The following is a 22,152-nucleotide window of genomic DNA, read 5'->3' as shown; positions in this document are numbered from 1 at the left end:
ATTCGATTTCACAAAAACTATTTGGCCCAAAAATTTGATCTTTACACATCTTCTTGATTGATACCTTCCCCCCATAAATGACTTAATTTTGTTTCGATGTTCAACGCAGTTATTGTGCAGCATTAAATGTAGTAAACCATTGCACGAAATTTTGAAGAGTCTGCAGAGGTAAAAGTCACAGCGTATACTTTCCGTATGGTCGATTGCAGTTGCCACTAGAAATTTCAAAAAATTGCGCTCAAACGAGTAAAATTCATGACGTAAGACACTTCGATATGGTTTTTAAATAAAGAAAATATTAGCACCAAACAAGGTTTGAATTCGGAACTATTTGCTTAGCAGCCAAACACCTTAACCATTACGCTAACGCAGCTCATCTTTTAACAGAATTCGTGGAGGAGTTTAAAAAATCACGAAAAGTACCGTCAAACACTGCTGGTATAACTATGAATTACTCACGTTTCGTCGAAGTACAATAGGAAATAAACAATTACCGCTGTGCTTTATTGCGAAAAAGCGGTTAGTGAGAATGAATTTCCCTGCTATCGCCTGAATTGGTTTATTGCTTGTTTGGTTTAATTAATTAATAGAATATGAAGCAATTGGTATAAAGAATGCTTTTTCCGAACTTTCTTTTATAGAAAGTCTGCTATCAAGACACTGCTTTTGTTCAATTACTTTATTTATGACTGAATGTTTCTAAAACTGAAGGCACTCGTCTGTGCTCTGCACTGCAGTCGAGCTCTGGCAACGTCGTTCTCTGTTCATTGGCTGACTGTGTTTTGTGACGTCAGATGCGCAGAACGAACCTAAACTCGGCCGCCAACATAAATGACGCGCACTTTAGGAAAGAAACATTTTTATTGCTTTTTAACCAGACTTATCAAATCAACCTCGTATGTCGCTCTTGAGGATGGATATGTAGAGAAAGTCTAACACCACCAAGGTCGCATCTGTTTTCTTTTTTCTTTTTTGTTTTGTTTTCACGATGTTAATAAACACTCTAAGACTACCCATCATACATGTAGAGAACATGGGAACTTTCCGTTCAGGTTCTGTCCATAACGCAGTAATAGAAAAGCAATGGCAGAGAGCATACCAGCTCGAGTGCTGGTACAAATGGAGATGTAGCCACGCCGGCGGTGAGCCCGCGTTCGCACCTAGCGTGGTCCCCCGCGGCCCAGCTGCGCCACGACTGCTGGCTGCGCCATTGTAATGCGATCCGATTCGCCGTGGGCTCCCCGCGGGGACGGGCCTTTGTCTCAATCCCCGGAGCCGTGTTCGAAATTCAAATGCTAATCTCGCCCATTCTTCTTGGCCGGCAAACAAATATAAATCTCTTTAATAATAATACTTGTAGTAATAACAGCAACACGGAGAGAGGCAGGGCACAAAAAGGACGGGCCGCTCCTTACTTCATCAGATGTGATTAATGCGTCGTTAAGCGCCGGGGCGGGGGGAATGGCGGCCATGATGGGGACATCTGCCGCTGCAGCGGGGCAAGAGGTTAATGGCGGACGTGCGCTGCCGCCCTTAATCCGATTTGGTGTCGTATCGGTTACGCTGCCCTTCGCACCCTGCCAGTCACCTCCCCTAGCCGCTAAGTACATCGCCTCCTGTTCCCTCGAGCGTAGAGCTACCATTCTCTCTCTCTGTATCACGGCATCATTCAGATCGCTTACGAACCGTTCAAAGGCAACTCCTTAACGGTGGACATGTGCTTCTGCACTAAAAATGTCGTATTGTATCTACGATGCAAGAGACGCGGTGGTAGAGACACTAGACTAGTACTCTTGAACTTTGAGTCGGTTGTGAGCTCTGCATATTAACGTGACAAACCCTAATTCTTGGGGTACATTTTATTTTTGACACAGGGATCTATGCCGACTTGTAAAAACGGCGATGGTACATTAGTCCTTACTAATGTAAAATTGTTACCTTCTGAAGAATTTATTTATGTTTGTCGAAACCTAGGTAAAGAATTTCTTTATCCATTGCAACTGGTCGGCTGTTTATAATTTTATTACTCTTGAACAAGTGGATGAACTTCGGTACGTCGGAAGTAGAATAGATAATGGAGGAAGACTCCAGGAAGGCTTAGTAGCTGCATATTAATTTTTCTAGATAAACTGAAGTATTATGGGGTCGATGGTTTAGTTAACCAATGGATAATGTCACATCCAACCAAAAGAATGCAGAAAGTTGTACTGATTAATTCAACCAATATAATTTGGGGACGTAATTCTGACTAGGGAGAAATCACGTGTATGGGGTTTCCCAAGCCTCAATCTCTGGTCCACTATTCTTCTTCGTACACGCAAACGATTTTCTAATGCACAACAAGCATAATGAAGTCTTTTTGAAGATGACATTAGTATTGCAATCAATCCAAGCACACATACAGAAACAGAAGAAATGATAAAAAATGTTCTTAAAAGTATCATTGACTGGTTTTTTTGCAAGTTGTCTCACCCACAGTTTTAAAAAGAAACGACACATTCAGTTCTGCATATTTATGGTACTACACCAGTGATACGCGTAAAACACGGTGAGGAAATAATAAATACGGTGGATTCCCTAAAACGCTTTAGTTCAGCCACATTTGCATTTCGAATCATTGCAAATCTTGAGGAGAGACAGATCGGTAAGCTAACATATTTTGTACGTTTTCATTCAGTAACGTCATATAGAATAATGTTCTGGGGTAACTCATCTTTAAGTATGAATGTCTTCGCTGCTCAAAAAGTTCTGTAAGGCTCGCCCACAATCGTATTGCACGCGTCTGTTTAACGAGTTAGGCATTGTAACTATTGCTTCACAATATATTTATGGCCTAATGAAGTTTTCTTTTTTTTGGTATATAATCCAGTACAGTTCAAAAGGACAATGATGTACATAATTGTAGTACCAGGAGGAGAAATGACATCAAACTGAGCCATTGCCGCAAATGATCTTCGTCAGAGTGGTATATATACTGTCATTATGAAGTGCACATTCGCAGCGGACGAAATGTTAGTCTAGAAACAACATGACTCGAACACATACCCGTAAAAGTCTTACTGAACACAGCGAATATTCGAACAAAAGATAAGAAGCAAGGTACGTTGCAGGTTTTAAGCAAGAACAAAGCTACAGATTTGTTGCTAGAGATGTGCATGTTTGCGCAACACTTAGATAGTGCTCATAAATTGCGCAGAAATCGGCACAGCAGGAATGGGAGAGGGGGGCACGGCAAGAGTGGTAAAGGGAGCAAATACACATTGACCAAGAACCACCTGCTACCAAGAATAATATGATTTGACAAAAATTGTGCAAGATCTGAGAGAACTGGGAATGGATCACAGAGACATTTCTCGTTCCTGCACCATTGTTTACTTTCTTGTCATCCAAAGCGTCTTACGTATTGCCGGAGGCAGCTGACGTCACAAAAAAGTGATATGTGTTTGCTACCGAGGAAAGCTGCCACATGTCGGTACGCACACGACACTCAAGTTCGGTGAGTTCCTGCTTTTAGCTGACGTGGAACCAGCGAAGAATTATATGTTCTCATTGGCTACAGGGATACAGTTTCTGTGCCAAAACTTGTAGCTTCAATACTATTCATTAAACGAACAAGACATCAAACATGAATTTGTCAAAGGGTGAAACGTCTCTTTTCAGTGTATTCATTAGGACATATAAACTTATTAAAATAGTCTGTTATACCCTTTGAATAATAAGAAATGATATGAAGACCCTGGTTGACTTCGTGCGTTTGTCGAGTTGTCACGAACAATGCCGCAATAAGCATTCGGCGTCGGTAGCAGTGTGGTTGGGTGCTACTGGTAGTCGGCGAGCAATGGAGACTAATTACATGTTAGTAGAGTTTTTGTTGTTTATTGTACATGAAAATTATTCAAATTGTTCAAATGGCTCTGAGCACTATGGGACTTAACATTTGAGGTCATCAGTCCTCAAGAACTTAGAACTACTTAAACCTATCTAACCTAAGGACATCACACACATCCATGTCCGAGGCAGGATAACCTGCGACCGTAGCGGTCGCGCGGTTCCAGACTGTAGCGCCTAGAACCGCTCGGTCACCCCGTGAGAATTTTTGAAAACGATTGCGGCAGTGTGTGGATTGTGAAGGTAGACATTTGCCAGATATTACTGTTTAAATCATGTAATTAGAAACTTCCATGATTGTCCAATATGAGAAAAATAAAAATGTAAGTTTCTAAGTGTACATTATTTTTTTATTTAATTCCTAAATCAGCAATTTGCCACGCTCCAACCTGTAAGGCGATCTCTAAAGAGCTGATTTGAAGCAGGTTACAGTACGTCGATAGTGAGTGGACAGTGCAGAACACAAGCAGGCAGGTGTGTGGAGTGGGTAGAGATAGGGCGACCCCTCACCTGCGTCTCGGTGAGGCTGAGGGACTGCGCCAGCTGCTTGCGCTCGGCGCCCACCACGTAGTGGTTCTTCTCGAAGGCGTGCTCCAGCTTGAGCAGCTGGCTCGGGCTGAACGCCGTCCGGATGCGCTTCGGCTTGCGGAACGGCTGCAGCAGGAAGCCGGGGATGTCGGGGCCTGTGGACAGCCAAAACACCGATGCTCTCACCCCGTTGCTCGACCGCGCAAAGAGGAAGCAGGCGCGACACAGTTCCAGATCTGCACCAGCGCCTAAGTAGCTGCACTCAAACACCACCAACTTTTTTTAAAATTATGCTAAATATACTTCCCTCTCAGCTGTGTTATTTATACCAAACTTCAAACTGTGCTGCAGTCTATATAGGCAACAAAGGGAAAAACACTTACCCTATCACAACTCCCGCCATCTGGTTCTAAATGATCTGTTACAGCTCTTTTTAAACCTCTGTACTCCGGATTCCATTGTTCTACCAAGAGGTGACCGAAGAATCGATAAATACAGGGTGGCGCACGAAATGTGTTACCATTTTGATTTTGAATATAAACTTCATTGTCAAAAAAATGGTTCAAATGGCTCTGAGTACTATGGGACTCAACTGCTGTGGTCATAAGTCCCCTAGAACTTAGAACTACTTAAACCTAACTAACCTAAGGACATCACTCACATCCATGCCCGAGGCAGGATTCGAACCTGCGACCGTAGCGGCTGTGCGGTTCCAGACTGTAGCGCCTTTAGCCGCTCGGCCACTCCGGCCGGCAATCTTCATTGTCAATACAATCTGAAAAGAACATATACTACACTGAAGAGCCGTCCATGGAGATTTGTTCTAACTCAGCACATGCTCAATATGTCCACCATTTCGTTTCCTAACTTCCTTCAAACGAACACTGAAGTTAGTGATTACCCTACGGTACATGTCTTCCGTAATTTCTCTGCAAGCTTGAAGAATAAGTCTTCTGAGCTCCATTAAATCACGTGGACGTTTCGGGAAAATTTTTTCCTTTAGGTACCCCAAAGAAAAAAGTCACATGGATTGAGGTCTGGAGTATTGGTGTTTTTACACGAGCATTTCGACATGCAGATCATTTCACTCACGTTTCAAGGTCGCTTCAATGACGGACAAAATTGGCCCCCCAATAGTCCAGACCTCAAACCACGTGACTTTTTTCTTTTTAAGTTACGTAATTGATTTATCGTTTGTTTGCCGGTTCCTATCTGAATTGCTAGCACACAATGAAATCCTCAAGCCACAGCTTCCAACCTGACAGCGCTATTGGCGAAAAGAAATTACCGCACGATACTCGATCACATAAACGGGTTGCTCCATTTTCTTTTGGGGTCCCCCTGGTGGTGTTCTACGGTAGTGTGACGCGGAGTTTTCTGTGTGCGTCAGGGGTGCAGATTAGTTATTGGCTAATTTCGCCTCTTTGGGCACTTCCAAGTAAACACATTATCAAAAGTCCAGCAGTTTCAATAACACAGGAAAAAATTAAACCAAAAATATACGTACAGAAAAAACTACACAGCTCTGTTAGTTGCGTCATAATAAGAAATTGTAATCATATACCATCTTACAGCTATTCCACACATTTACATAGAGCAAGCAATATCTTTTTCTTCTTTGTTGTTATTTCATCTCCCTTCGTCCCATATCGCCGGTAGTGGATAACCAGTAGTACAACATTTCACTCTTCAGCTAAACGAATTGAAAAATATAGAATGAGAAACAAAATTTGTGACTGTTTTTCTATTTTAAATTAAAAATCAAAGACAGACAGCTAAAAAAAGAAAATATGTACATTTTAAACACACATCACAGAGAGGTGAAATTCTTATGATAAAAAACACTCAAGCACCATACTTTCACTTACAATGCGAAGGAACTGCACTGGATGAGAGATATTGTCAGAGGAGAGAGTGTGTTCCATAGGGTGGAGGAGTGTGGGTAAAGAGGTGGAAACTGTTGGGTAGGGCAAACTTTGGAAAAGATTTATAGGGGGTGAGGCGAATAGAGGAAATACGGACGGTCGTGAAGAAACACGGTGAGGAGGTGTGTGGAGTGTGGGGAGGATGGGGGAAAGGGACAGGGATGGATGGAGAGGGAAAAGGAGAGAGGAGCGCTGATGTAGGGTGGAACTGATGGGTACGAGTTAAAGTCGGTAGGAGGGATAAACATAGGAGCGGATCTCATTGTCTAAAAGATGGAGTTGGTTGAAGTTGCGTTGAGATAGGATATGGATTGTATGTAGGTGTAGGGGTGGAGGGATGCGTTTGTGAAGGCGTGGCACCATACCGCGGTTAGCGATAAGAGGAGAGACAACGAGGTTATTGGAACCTAGTTTGCGAATGGTTTAGGAAATGCGGAGGTGTTCTGTGTGGTTGAGAAGGGGTGGGAATTTTGCAAGCTGGTAGAGGATCCATGTGGAGGAAGGTAAACGGATGCGGAAAGCAGGGTGGAGTGCATGGCGTTCGAGGATTTGGAGGGAGAGATAAGAAATGTGATGGCATCGTAAATAATTGTTTTTTAAGACAATGGTAGTTACGAGCACAACCTCTATACACAGCGCTGTTTAGCATAATTCACATAAGAAACGCGAAAATATGAATTTCAGATGATATTTCCGTGAAATTTTGTTACAACTTAATGACTCAGACGTTAAGACTGTACGTAAAAATGAGAGCGTTATGAGCGTGTTGTCACTGTGTCAGTGTTCATCACACTAAAACTGTGGTGTCACCGCCAGACACCACACATGCTAGGTGGTAGCTTTTAAATCGGCCGCGGTCTGGTAGTATACGTCGGACCCGCGTGTCGCCACTGTCAGTGATCGCAGACCGAGCGCCACCACACGGCAGGTCTAGAGAGACGTACTAGCACTCGCCCCAGTTGTACAGCCGACGTTCATAGCCATGGTTTACTAAAAAATACGCTCTCATTTGCCGAGACGATAGTTAGCATAGCCTTCAGCTACATTTGCTACGACCTAGCAAGGCGCCGTATTCAATTGATATTGAGATTCTACTAATGTATCATCAAGAGCGATGTTCTACAAATGTGGATTAAAGTTAAGTATTCCAGAAGCTACGTACTTTTCTTTATAGCATTCATTACGTATCCTGTTTCAGACCTCACGCCAGCCTGCGTGAGTTTAAGCGCGTGCCTTTCGGCTTCCTCTCATTGTGTCTACGCTGTCTTGTCTAGACACAACAAAAACATGTTGGTATAATATTTAAAATGAAATTACACATGCCGTCGTCAGTGTCTTAAAAGCAAATGCTGTACATGTCAACAAAAGTAACAGCACGATTGCGTCGTCAAAGAAATAAAAAGTTATACAAAAAGAAATACACACTTGGTCGAAAACATTACTATATAGCCTGCCTCTAATGTAAAAGTTACAAATGCGCACTTGGTGGAAGACATTACTGTATAGTCTATGTCCAATTCAAAATTTTTACAAACTATCTCGTACGTGGAACATAACCACTGTGTGGTTACAATTAAAGTGCAACTACTCATGATTGTCCAGTGGGGGCTGTAATTGTATGGCAACGCAACTTGGTGACTGCGTCACGGTGGAACTGATTTGTGATGGAAAAAATTGGTTACGGTTTTGGTCAACAGGTGCAAATCTGTCGACGTCTGCAGTGCTCACATGAACAAACTGTGTAAGTGGCGGCTAACAATAAAATCAACATTATGCTTTTCTCAATTGTTTGATCTTTTCTGCCCACATCGCGTTCCCAATACATTACATGTGGAAACATTTCTATACGTCTTTTCTGTATTCGCAGCGCCAGATTTGCGCCCGGTGGCCGAAACTGGATTTTTTTTTTCAAGGTAAATCGATTATCCACTAACGCATTAGAATGTGTACCAAATTTCGTTGTTATACGATAGTTAAAATCCCACGCTGGACCACTGTGAGTGCCTGCACTTTAATTATAATTTGTAACCAACCGGTATGTCAGCAAAGTGTGAAGCTTAAAACTGAAGGTGACTGGGGAGTGAACAAGTCTTTTTTTATTGTGTGCGACAGGACCAAAGAGCTAGCAAAATTGCAATAAAGACAATCGTACAATAAAAGTACTAGAGCATAGCTCTGTGACAAAACTGTTATATTATATGTCTGGACCGAAGGTCTGAGTCTTTCAAATCTTATGCCACATTTGCGAGCTGCTGCATTTAATACTCCCACAGTCGCTGAGACCATTCCATATGGGTGTGCACTGTTATTTTGAAAATTATTATGTCTTGAAATTGTAGTGAAATTTCGATCTAAGGCGCTGCAGTCATGGACTGTGCGGCTGATCCCGGCGGAGGTTCGAGTCCTCCCTCGGGCGCGGGTGTGTATGTTTGTCCATAGGATAATTTAGGTTAAGTAGTGTGTAAGCTTAGGGACTGATGACCTTAGCAGTTAAGTCCCATAAGATTTCACACACATTTGAACATTTGTAGTGAAATTTACAAGATAAATATTAAAACGAAAATACACATATGAAAGCAGTGCAAAAAAATTAAAGTGGTTTTCATATATCTAAAATTTTGTATTAAAAAATATCCAATACTATTTCCGGCAGGCTGGACCGTTATAAAAACAGACAATTACATCTTATCACTTAACTTTTTGTTTTCGAGTTAATAATTCAAAATGTTATGAATTACATAAAACAAATTAGCGACGATATATTGGGGAAGGGAAAGAATTTTCTCTTCTAAATTCACAGATAAAATGAATAACACAGGAAGTGCAGCTGCCAACAGTTCGTTTCCATAGTCAAACCTACGTCATGGTAACCTCTTTCTGTTACCAAGACAATATATGTGTTAACCTCATCACTGTTTACAGGAGCTGCAACTCATTACTTGAGGTTGTGACTGTTATCTTTGTTTCTTCTACAGGGTCTCTTTAGCCCCATTACCCTTGACATCGCTTCAACATCATTACAACGTCATTACTATGCAGAAAAACGCTACAAATAATGCATCAACTTGACCACCTTTGGGACATAGAATGATGATGTCCGTGGCAGCCTGAGAAAAACCGGTCATAAGAAAGAAACGTTCAATCTCTTCTACACTGCGTATGGTTTGGTTAATAAATTCAGTCACAATGGCAGATGTTCAACGTTTCTTTTGTCACTGCTACAAAAAAAAGAAGTAGATTAACGGCTTTCCGACGATCCGGTCTTAACGGAAACGCTTATACAATACATCATTTGCTAATTTCGCTGTGAAATTTTACGTGGCTGGGAACCCGTTAACAATGGGGCACTCAATTTACGAGTTGTCGACAGCCCCTGAATACCGCAAGAGGGACGCATTATGTATCACGCAAAAGCGGAGGGTACTACCGACTCGGGGGTACGATTTCTATCGCGCCGGTAACAAGTAGGTTACATAATTATCTGATGCGGGCGAATGGTTTGTATCACCATTACTACGGGGAAATGAATGGCGCGGGCGCGTGACAGCCGGCTGTTTGCCAACACCGCCGCTAGGGGCGCTGGCGAGCGAGGCGCCCAGATTCCTATCTTACCGACGAAAACACATCCGACCATCTGACATACATTAACATTTACCGTATCGCACCCACATAAACGTTTATGGACGCGTGTCGAACGAGCCAATCAGGGCGGCGCGACACGGCCCGGTCGAAACAAAACACTGGCGAGGCACGTGCGCGCGCAACAAATGTCACCGGGACCGTACCAGGATGTTGCCGGCGGCGGGGGCGGTCTGCGCACCCCATCAGGATGCTATCAGCGGCGCAAGGACGACGCGATCCTGAGGAATGGGCGTGAAGGTGTCAACTGCCGAGCCGGGGAACCGTCGCGTCAGCACTGCAGCGTGGACACGTGCTCTGGCGTAGTAGACAGTGAGAAAGCGTGCCGTTTTAGAATCATGTTCATGAAGCTTATATACTTTTTATTACAGTCACGGGCGACAGAAACATTCATAGCTCAAGTTACTAGCTTTGCTCGGTAAATACCATCTTCAGACGTGAACAGACCAGTATGCTAATCACATCAAGTCGGCATATTGAAGCATCCCCAACTCTCTTGTGGTTCCCTTTTTAGGTACTCCACGTCGACGTCTGCTCGTAGATACGTATCGGCGGTAGGTTTTCCGGCTTTACTTCCCGACGTGACAGCGACGACTCTCCGATGAGGTGCGGGCCTTGTGTTTTACTATTACTGCAAGTCTTGTAAACATCGCTTTTATTTAGTAATTTGCCCGGCTAAAACTCTCCCCTTTTATGATTAAGACAGCCTGCGCCACCTTTCGGAGGGAGTGGGGACGTCAAAGAGTCCCAAAAGTTCATATTAAGCAGTCCGTAAAACACGTAAAGGTTCACTTCAGTTAGCGTCTAGCTTTCCGCTAGATGGTGCTGACTTACTGCTGAATAGCTTTGGTTCCGTAAAACCTTCACTGATTAGTACTAGGTAAATGAAATAATTACAACACTCTTGTATTTCACTTTCACTCTATATTCAAGGATTAAGATGGTGATGGATGATGGTCTATTTAAAACGTTCCTAGCCTGGAGGAATCTAAATTGTCCGCAAATGCCGATATGCACGCGCTCTACGTCCAGATTCGCAACCAACGGCACACGACACTTTCAGAAGTCCACACGTTAATATGTGAATACCGGTACCTCTGAATTCACTCGTATCAGCAGATAATTTGAGTTTCTGTCGGCTATATGTCCGTAAAGTGTCAATCTGTACTTAGACATTATACTACTTGCTGGTATACTATAATTTTGATCTGCAATTACCGAACTCTGATTCTACACTATTTTCCCCCTTAAAAATTCTATTCTTAATTTTAAATTATTCTTTCTATAGCTTTTATCACTGTAAACTGAACCGAGGTGTTACAATATGTAAAATTGTTACAGCCACAATTATAAGACTGAACCATTTTTACATATGCCGACCCGATACGATTTGCATACCGTGTCTGCTCTGGTCTGAAGATGTTCATTAGCGACCGAGATTAATAAACACTTTTGTAGTCTATAACTGGTATAAAAAGTATATAAACATATTCCCGGATTACTTGAAAATTTAGCTGCGACTATGTTGCAACTCGTGATGTTAATGAAGGACATAAGTAACGGGTCGCCAATTCTAATATTACTAACTGATTTTATACCAGGTGGTTATAATGAAACTGACTGTGTTCTCAGTGTTGTAGTGCGGGCTGTGTACATCGCAGGACTCTGAAACATTGTAGGTATGTTCATTAATCTACGTGTTCGTGGAGTATGATCAGCAACATGCTGCAACCGTAACATGGTATGGCCGATGCTGCTCGCAGGACATCCGGTGTCATCACAGGGATATGTCATCGTATGCTATCCTCCAGATCAGGAAGAGTCCGGATGCGTCCCTGACAGACACGATCTTTCACATATCCCCACAGCCAGAAACCACATGCCTTCAGGTCTGTGGTTCTGGAAGGCCACAAGTCTTGAAATTGCCTAGAGATGATGAGGTCATTACTGCAGGTTTCTCGAAGCAAATCTTTCACCCGGCAAGCGACATGAATTGTCTCCACATCTTGTGGTGTGTATACTGCTCCGTTCTTGCAATGCTGGAATCATTTGTTGCACAAAGAGGTCCTTCTAACGCGCAGATGTCACTGTACGGCTAACGTGCCCGCAAGGTGTCATCTCCTCCAAGAAAAACGAGCCGAGAATGAAGGAGCTTGTGAAATCACATGACACAGTCACATTAGCTGACTGCAGTGGATGTTCCTACACAACATGTGACGGAGTAGAACAATATGTGCGACAATTTCGTGTATTCAAGCTACCATGCAGAGTAAAATGTGCCTCGTCCGTCCAAAGGATGTTCGCCGGCCACATGTCATCCACTTCCAAGCGTGCTAAAACACGAAGGGCAAAGTCAGGGAGTTGCAGCCTATCTTGAGGCTTCATGTGGTGCATATTCTGAACTTTGTATGGATACGAGTGTAAAATGCGCCGAAAAATCTTTTGAATTGTTGACGAAGGGAGAGTCTATTCCCGTTACACAGCTCGAGCACTGGCTACAGAATGTGACGCACGTGCTGCACGGTCGGCTATAACGACAGCAACTTCATCAACAACTGCCATGGAAGTGGGCTGCCTCCCTCTCCCTGCTGCACCACTAAAGTCATTTGTTTCTTCAGATTTCTTGATCTCATTCCTTAGCCCATTTATTAACACGGGACCTCTTAGCAGCTCTTTCTGTCGGCGATATTCCCGCAACGTTCCCTGCTGCCGTTCTGATAAAATAACTTTATCAACAGCCATTGCGTTTCGTGCGGAATACTTCAATCCTCTTAACCCTTTACACCAACAGTCACTTCACAAAAGAAAGGAGCACTTGTCGTCAAGCGATAAACGTTGTACTGATGTCGAAATAGGAAACATTCCGTATTCTAACTGCTTACAACGCCATTTTTTCATTTGTTGGAAGAAAGTAGAACTATACGTTTCCAGCATACTGCGTGAGAGCAGCGATTAATAATATGCCTACTATGTTTCAGCGTCCTGCAATGTGTACAGCCCGCAATGAAGCACTTGGAGAACCGTCAGTTTAATTGTACCCAACCGGTACGATATTGTTGCCTGACTTCATTTTGAATTATACTAGTAAAATTTTATCTTTCATGAAACAAAAGGCAAAATATATCATAAAACTCAGAGAAACGAAATTTACTCAACGTCTCTTAGAAACGGTTGCGATTTATTTAGGAAGAGATAGCATACAACAATAAGGTTCTTTCTTTATGCACCTGCTCTTTGTTTTTATTGAAATAAAGAAAAAATACTAAACACTGTAACGTAAACATTCAGTTGTAGCAATGTCACGTATAACAAAATAATAAGATCAATGCTTTTTGCAATGCTCAGCAGAATACAAAAATTCTCCAACGTCTTTCATCTTCATTCACAAAATGGCGACCTAATCGTGAGTAACATATATTCCCATCTTGCCAGTGTAATTGATCAAAAGACAACGATCTTAACTTTACGCTACAACATCGAAGTCAGGAGACAAAGCGATGGTAGATGTTCAGATTGCCTGTGCTGCACCTCTATTGCAGTAGTCAAACATAGCTAGACCAGACATAGAATTTTCTTCCTGTTAACTATCGTATCTTAGAGACACTACAGATACATTGTCCTACGTTTCGCGCACTATCCATGGATCACATCTATCCCTCCTTCTCCTAGCCCGCATCTCGTGGTCGTGCGGTAGCGCTCTCGCTTCCCACGCCAGGGTTCCCGGGTTCGAGTCCCGGCGGGGTCAGGGATTTTCTCTGCCTCGTGATGGCTGGGTGTTGTGTGATGTCCTTAGGTTAGTTAGGTTTAAGTAGTTCTAAGTTCTAGGGGACTGATGACCATCGATGTTAAGTCCCATAGTGCTCACAAGGGAACCTCCCCATCGCACCCCCCTCAGATTTAGTTATAAGTTGGCACAGTGGATAGACCTTGAAAAACTGAACACAGATCAATGGAGAAAACAGGAAGAAGTTGTGTGGAACTATGAAAAAAATTAGTAAAATATACAAACTGAGTAGTCCATGCGCAAGATAGGCAACATCAAGGAAATTATGAGCTCAGGAGCACCGTGGTCCCGTGGTTAGCGTGAGCAGCTACGGAGTGAGAGGTCCTTGGTTCAAGTCTTCCCTCGACTAAAAATTTTACTTTCTTTATTTTCGCAAAGTTATGATTTGTCCGTTCGTTCATTGACGTCTCTGTTCACTGTAATAAGTTTAGTGTCTGTGTTTTCCGAACGCACCGCAAAACCGTGCGGTTAGTAGACGAAAGGATGTGCCTCTCCAATGGGAACCGAAAACATTTGATCACAAGGTCATAGGTCAACCGATTCCTCCACAAGAAAACACGTCTGATATATTCTATACGACACTGGTGACGCCATGCGCATCACATGACAGGAAAATGTTGTCGACCCACCTAAGTTGTACACTTGGCGAATGGGTAGAAAGATTCTTCTACCTTGCCCGATTTAGGTTTTCTTGTGGATGTGATAATCACTCCCAAGAAAGTGATGAAAACATAAGAGTTTGTCACATATACTGAAAATAAGAAATTAAGCTTTTCACCCGAGGGAAGACTTGAACCAGGGGCCTCTCGTTCCGTAGCTGCTCTCGCTTACCACGGAACCACGGCGCTCCTTGAATCCCATTGTCCTTGATGTTGCCGATCTTCACGTGGACTACTCAGTTTGTATATTTTACTAATTTTTTTCATAGTTCCATACAACTTCTTCCTCTTCTCTCGATTCATCTGTGTTCAGTTTTTCAAGACCTATCCACTGTACCAACTTATAACAAAATCTGAGGGGGCTGCGATGGGGATGTTCCCTTGTCAGAGCCATTTGAACCTCCTTCTCCTAATAATTTGCAAACATGTGATGAAACCACTGGTGCGTCTACGACATCTTGAAGGTAATGTGCATCTTGAAGGTAATGTGGAAAGACACTCTCCGGGGACGAGTAATAGGTAACTGTGCTTAATGAATCCTGTATTATACAGAATGCCTCAAACTTTGATACTCAAAATTATACAAACGATAAAGAATTCTTCATTGAGTGCTCTGAAACAGTTTAACGAATAGTTAGCTCGTCTTCTGCTCAGCTTCCCCACATATTCCATGATTCACATCAATGCAATGCTGTACTCAGAAATTTCTTCCTTTTTCTGTGGGGCTTCAGTCACCTGGTTGATTTGATTCGGACCGCCAATCTCTTCATCTCAGAGTAGCACATAGACTCACGTCCTCAATTATTTGCTGGTTCTGTTCCACTCTCTCTCTCTCTGTCTTCCCCCACAGTTTCCACCCTCTACAGCTCCCTATAGTATCATTAGAGTTATTCCCTTATGTCTTAACACATGTCCAATCATCCTTTCCCTTCTTCTTGTCAATGTTTTCCACATATATCCAACCTCGATGATTCTGCAGAGAACCTCATTCCTTACCTTATCAGTTCCCTTAATTTTCAACTTACTTCTGTAGCACCAAATCTCAAACGCTTCGATTCTCTTCCGTTTCCATTCTTACCGCTCCTAGTTAAAATCAACAGTCGAGTTCGCAATAATATTTGTTCATTTACCGGTTTCTACTTGTGTTGAGGCCATCTTGAGAAGTTTTGGAACTTACGGGTGGTCGACCCGCCAGCACCAGCCGTAAGTTCCAAAACTTCTCAAGATGGCCTCAACACAAGTAGAAACCGGTAAATGAACAAATATTATTGCGAACTCGACTGTTGATTGTAACCTAAATATTGCAACAGATCGCTGCACTCCATAGACAGTGTTGTATACATTTATGACTTAACTGTTCCTCCTTTGCTCTTACACATATTGCATATACCCGTCATTTCCTACAGCTTGCATCCATTTTTCTGAGAATTCCGAACATCTTATAATAGTTTACATTCTCGAGCGCTTTTTCTAATCGACAGATCTTCTGAAGATGCCAATAGGACTTACGATACAAATAAAATAAAACAGCTGAGCGGCGAACAGACACACACAAAATCCTTAGAAATAGGAATAAGAAATAAATACAAACATTCATAAGGGAAGACGTATAAGAAAGGGTCCGTGAGAGGATACAGAGAAGACGCAAGTGGTATGAAGTAGTCGAAAAAATATCTTCGCCACCCGTTCCTTGTTGCAGAGGCTTTGGTGAAATGCTCTTTTCCGATTAACAGTGGTAGTTACGTTCCAGTCTCTTATTGTCGGAAGAAGGCTTTGATACCAGAACATAGATTTTACTCCGGATATACGCACTGTTATATACGCACTGTTGTCTTTGAGCGTCAGTTCATCTTATTATTCAGTGAATTCAAGAAATAGACGAAACAAAATTCAAATGGCTCTGAGCACTATGGGACTTAACATCTTAGGTCATCAGTCCCCTAGAACTTAGAACTACTTAAACCTAACTGACCTAAGGACATCACACACATTCATGCCCGAGGCAGGATTCGAACCTGCGACCGTAGCAGTCCCGCGGTTCCGGACTGAAGCGCCTAGAACCGAATAGACGAAGCAGATCACTAAGATATTTTGTGAAAGAAACATGGGGGAATTAAGCAGTATTTGTTATACAGTCGTTACACGTTACATCGTTCTCACTCAACAGTCTGCAAAATGTGTTCGGTTGTTGGCTTCTGCTCCTTGTGCACTACCACTTAACATGGTAAGTACGCTAGTGAGACGTCCGCATCTTTTCAGCGTTGTCTTTAACTCTAACTCCTTTTGCTGTACTACGTCAATACTCTCTTCTATCACGATTCAGAATAGTCCTCCTTTGAAGTTTTCTGTGCTGGCGGGCACTTAAACTATTTTACTCGTTTTCGGGTTTGTCTTCCGAGGCAGCATTGCTCTGTTTGCAGCGCGTTCTTATCTACTTTTGTAAATCAGTTCATTTTCGAGTATCTGCTTTGTAGACTAGCATATTTAGCATGAAACATCTAGGTTTCATGTCACTTTGGGGTTGCAGTAAACGGTGTGCACATTTATTATGTTCAAGTTGATAACGATCGTGTGCTTGGAAGCATGTACGGGTTCAGACAAGTGCAGTGTGTCCTTGACTTTCTGCGTCGTCAGATGCGATCTTTCTCCACCAGGTAACGCAACAACATTCCGTCCGCATATCACTCCAGACCATTACAGTCTTGAGTCACGTTAATAGCCTCGTTAGAAGATATCTTGAAACAAGTTAGTGCAAACAAAAATTAAAAAGTGTTTTGCGTGTGTCTTTTCATGTACGTTCTCGTCCGTTTTGAACTGAGGATACAAACAGTATAAATGAAACAGCTACGCAAAGAGTTTGCTCTGTGTGTTCAGAAACATCATCCCTACTTTCTGTCCAGAAGAATGGTTTCAGTTTCCTGTATCTATCTCCTATTCTACACACAATGTGGTGTCGTTTCGCGTTTGTGTGCTGCAGATAAATCACAAGCCAATAAAGTGTTCGAAGAACAAGGGAATACGCCTGTACTTAACAGCAGGTCGTTGGAGCATGGCATTCTTGCGGTTCTATAGAGACGTTACCGCTACAGATAACAGACGTTGCAATAACGACTTGCATTGCCCAACGCCGAGTGGGCGTCGGGTTCGTCAGACTCGATGCGAGCGTCTGGAAACGGAAGGAGAAAATAAAGCGATCAGATCAGAATACAAGATACACGGAAAACGTGTCTCTCGTTACTGCTTGGACAGGAAAACATGAACTCAATACAGGTATTCTTCACCAACTTCAGTTCAACACTGTTACGATACAAAACATGTAAAAACGACACTGACATGACGGAAGTCATGGGGTACCTCCTAATATCGTGTTGGACCTCATTTTGATCGAGTGGGCGTCGGTTTCGTCAGACTCGATGCGAGCGTCTGGAAACGGAAGAAGAAAATGAAGCGATCAGATCAGAATACAAGAGACACAGAAAACATGTCTCACGTTACTGCTTGGACAGGAAAAAATGAACTCAGTACAGGTATTCTTCTTCATCAACTTCAATTCAGCACTGTTACAATACAAAACATGTAAAAAGCGCACTGACATGACGGAAGTCATGGGGTGCCTCCTAATGTCGTGTTGGACCTTCTTTTGATCGGCGTAGTGCAGCAACTCGACGTGGCATGGACACCACAAGTCGTTGGACGTCTCCTGTAGAAATACTGAGCCATTTTGCCTCTATAACCGTTCATAATTGCGAAGGTGTTGCCGGTGCAGTACTTTGTGGGAACTGACCCCTTGATACCCTTCCATGCTGGGCGATCTGGGTGGCCAAGTCATTCGCTATAATTGTCCAGAACGTTCTTCAACCCAATCGCGAACAGTTGTCGCCCGGTGAGATCGCGCATTACCATCCACAAAAATTCCATTGCTGTTTGGGAACAAAAAGGTTCAGGAATGGGCGCAAAAGGCCTCCAAGTAGCCGGTCATAACCATTTACAGTCAATGATCGGTTCAGTTGGACCACGGGATCCATCCGATTCCATGTAAACACAGCACAGGCCATCATAAAACCATGACCGGCTTGCACAGTGCCTTGTTGACAACTTGGTTCCATGGCTTTTCTGGGTCAACGCCACACTCGATCCCTACCATTAGCTCTTACCAACTGAAATCGGAACTCATCTGATCAGGCCACGCTTGTCCAATCGTCTATGGTCCAACCTATATGGTCACGAGCCCAAGAGAGGCGCTGTAGGCGATGTCGCACTGTTGTCCAACATACTCGCGTCGGTCGTCTGTTCCCATACACAACTAACGCCAGATTTCACCGCACTGCTCTAACGGATACGTTTGTCGTACGTTCCACATTGATTTCTGCGGTTATTTCACGCAGTGTTGCTAGTCTTTTAGCACTGACACCTCTACACAAACGGCGCTGCTCTCGGTCGTTAAGTGAACGCCGTCGGCCATTTGTTAATCTTTCGAAGAGAGATAATGCCTGTAATTTGGTATTCTCGACACACTCTTGACACTGTGGATCTCGTAATGCTTAATTTCCTAGCGATTTCCGAAATGGAATGTCCCATACGTCTCGGTCCAACTACCATTCCGCGTTCAAAGTCTGTTACTTCTCGTCGTGTGGCCATAATAACGTCGGAAATGTTTCCACATGAACCACCCGAGTAGACTGACAGCTGCGTCAATACACTGCCCTTTTATATCCTGTGTACGCGATACTAACGCCATCTGTATATGTGCATATCGCTAGCCCATTACTTTTGTCACCTTATTGTGTAGCTCTTGAACGGGTTGCTTCACTAAATAATTTGAATATCAACAAACTCTATCAATGGCAGCGATCTAACGTTCTCTTATTTGTCATTGTACAGTCACTGTACTCATGCAGCCACAAAATGTGGAGAAAAACGTAATATCATTTATGTGAGGTGATAAAATATAGCCGGCCGGTGTGGCCGAGCGGTTCTAGGCGCTTCAGTCCGGAACCACACGAACGCTACGGTCCCAGGTTTGAATCCTGCCTCGGGCATGGAAGCGTGTGATGTCCTTAGGTAAGTCAGGTTTAAGTAGTTCTAAGTTATAGGGGACTGATGACCTCAGATGTTAAGTCCCATAGTGGTCACAGCCATTTAAACCATTTGATAACATATAAGGTTTCTTTTTGCAGTCATAAATTCCATGTTCTTAATTTACGTGCACAGCGCATCATATTGCCGTTTTTATGCATACTATTCGTTAATTTAAGCACTGGTGATGACGATGAATTCGCGCAAATGCCTGTCCGGCTACTTAAATTTAAGTGTCTTAGTGACTTCAGTTTGCGCCTCTAGTTAAGTTAGAACTGAAACTTCCTGGCCTTTAACGAAAGACTAATGCTTTGACGGCTCCTTAAAGTCGCTGAAGATTTTATTATACGACTGAAATGACAACATTTTCCAGCATGACCTGTAATTATAATTTATTTACTTTTAAAGTATTTTTGAGAATGAGAGCACTTACCGACTTCCAACAAACTACACAAATACTTTCAAACCTTTACGAAACATTTTCTCGCTGTCATCCAAAAAAAAAAAAAATGATTGAAAGAAAATACTTTATCGCTTACTACGTTTCCGCTGTCCGTGCAGTAAAACTTTAGCATCAGGTATGGCGTTTTAATTATTACATCTTTACTACCAACTCTATTTGCAACACGGTTTGCAGACAGTATCCACATATACCACTGACTGCACCTGCAAAATAATTTTGTCATTATTACATTATCGTGCGACACATAGTTCAAGAGAGATGATTTCATAGATAGATGCATCGAAAACTAGCTTTTATTCAAAATGGCGCACTGTGAAACTTCAATATCGGGCATGGCGTTTAATTAATTGCTCCTTTATCACTATTCGCGATACAATTTTATGGCAGCCACGTATATTGCCGTAAGTAACTGCGAAATTATATCATTGTACGATACATAGTTCAGGAGATATGGCATCATAAACATCGATATGTGTGAAAAACTTACTTTTCCATAAAACTGAGCGCAAATTATCTGGACTATATTCATCCAGTGTTTCACAATGAGACCAGTTGGCGACATCCAACAAACTATAGCCCTAAGTCCACTAAAGGTGGGAAAATGTTGCATTGCTACTAAATAATCGTTTGCACCACATTTTATTGAAAGGAAGTCAAAACAGTAGGCCACACATTACTTAATTACGGAAGTCTCCAATGGCATGTTACATGCCAAATGAAGTACAAAATGCCCCGTTTTATATCCTGCTGCAGTCGTAAATTTTCGAGAGGTTAGTGGTCTAGAGTTAAGCTAATCTCAAACCTTTTCTAAACTTTTCTCGCTTGCATGTTTAACATCAAATAATTAACGCGTAAACTCATTTGTAAAGTAACCAAAAGGGCGGATTTCAATTCTTCAAATTTATTTATTTAGCGTATGGCTCATAACATCACAGTAAAAATTACAGAAACAACACGATTTTAAAAAAATCACATATATGTAAACAAAACAATAAATAACAGTTTGTATATAAGGACACCACCAATTCTAAATTTACACTCACAGAAGAGCAATCACAAACAAACGTCCAGCTTAGATAATATATAGTCGATTGCCTCATGGGTCGCCATTAGGAAATCCTGTGGGTCGCCCTCATATGCCCTTAGTGGGCATTCCTGCACGATGTGCTTGACCGTCTGTCTCTCAGCGCCACAATCGCAAGCGGCCGAAGGAAGTTTACCCCATATTCTGTGGAAGGATTCGGCACATCTCCCACAGTTGGTTCTGATGCGATTAAGAGTTGACCAAATTTTGCGAGGGCAATCAAATCCTTTTGGTTTACTGAAGATGCATGGCATACTGTGGCAGTTTACTGTTGTTCTGCTCTCCCATTCCTTTTTCCATCGGTCATTTATTTTAAAATTGCTTTGGTGCAGCGCCTGTGCGGTCTTTAGTGGAGGATGCCTGGACCGGAGTCGGTTTCCTCGGATGTCGTGAGTATCTTCATGGATTTGTAATTGAGGGTTGGTCACGATTTTTTGAAATTCTCTAACCAGAGCGTGTTCTCGGCGCAGGGTAGGAAGGGCTATGTTACTGAGAACGGGCAGCCACACTGTAGGAGTTGGCCTGATTGTGCCTGATATGATACGCATTGTTGCATTAAGTTGGCTATCTACCATGTGTGTGTGTTAGCTGTTGAGCCACACTGGGGCACAGTATTCTGCCACTGGATACACTGGGCCGGCCGGAGTGGCCGAGCGGTTAAAGGCGCTACAGTCTGGAACCGCACGACCACTACGGTCGCAGGTTCGAATCCTGCCTCGGGCATGGATGTGTGTGATGTCCTTAGGTTAGTTAGGTTTAAGTAGTTCTAAGTTCTAGCGGACTTATGACCACAGCAGTTGAGTCCCATAGTGCTCAGAGCCATTTGAACCATTTGATACACTGGGTAACGCTAAATGAACTAACACAACTGGCGGTAGACCGAACGAAGAACTCCTGCCCCACATCACAGTGAAACAGAATTCTTTAAAGAATCGTGGGTTTACAGGTCGACTCTAATAATCCTTTTTTCAAAGATAAATATGGATACCTGAAGTTACTAACACTTTTCTTTCGACAGTTTTGTAAGCACGGTAGTTTTCTTACGATACTACTGATGAGTCAAATATCGACACTTTTCGTTCGACGCCTGTAGGAGTGGTAGAGTT

At 42.7% G+C, this 22,152-nt stretch overlaps 1 protein-coding gene across 1 annotated transcript in view; it reads right to left on the bottom strand.

The window, feature by feature from the left end:
• Nucleotides 1–22,152, bottom strand: part of LOC124606514 (homeobox protein EMX1-like) — a 322,260-nt gene that overhangs the window by 61,025 nt on the left and 239,083 nt on the right. Inside the window, exon 2 of the mRNA XM_047138497.1 lies at nt 4,399–4,571. Coding sequence (XP_046994453.1) covers nt 4,399–4,571 — 173 coding nt within the window. The remainder of the gene's footprint in view (nt 1–4,398; nt 4,572–22,152) is intronic.

This window comes from Schistocerca americana, chromosome 3 (assembly GCF_021461395.2).
Source record: "Schistocerca americana isolate TAMUIC-IGC-003095 chromosome 3, iqSchAmer2.1, whole genome shotgun sequence".
In the NCBI taxonomy this organism is placed as follows: domain Eukaryota; kingdom Metazoa; phylum Arthropoda; class Insecta; order Orthoptera; family Acrididae; genus Schistocerca; species Schistocerca americana.
Note: the sequence above shows the minus strand (reverse complement) of the source record. Positions and strands in the feature narration are given on the sequence as shown.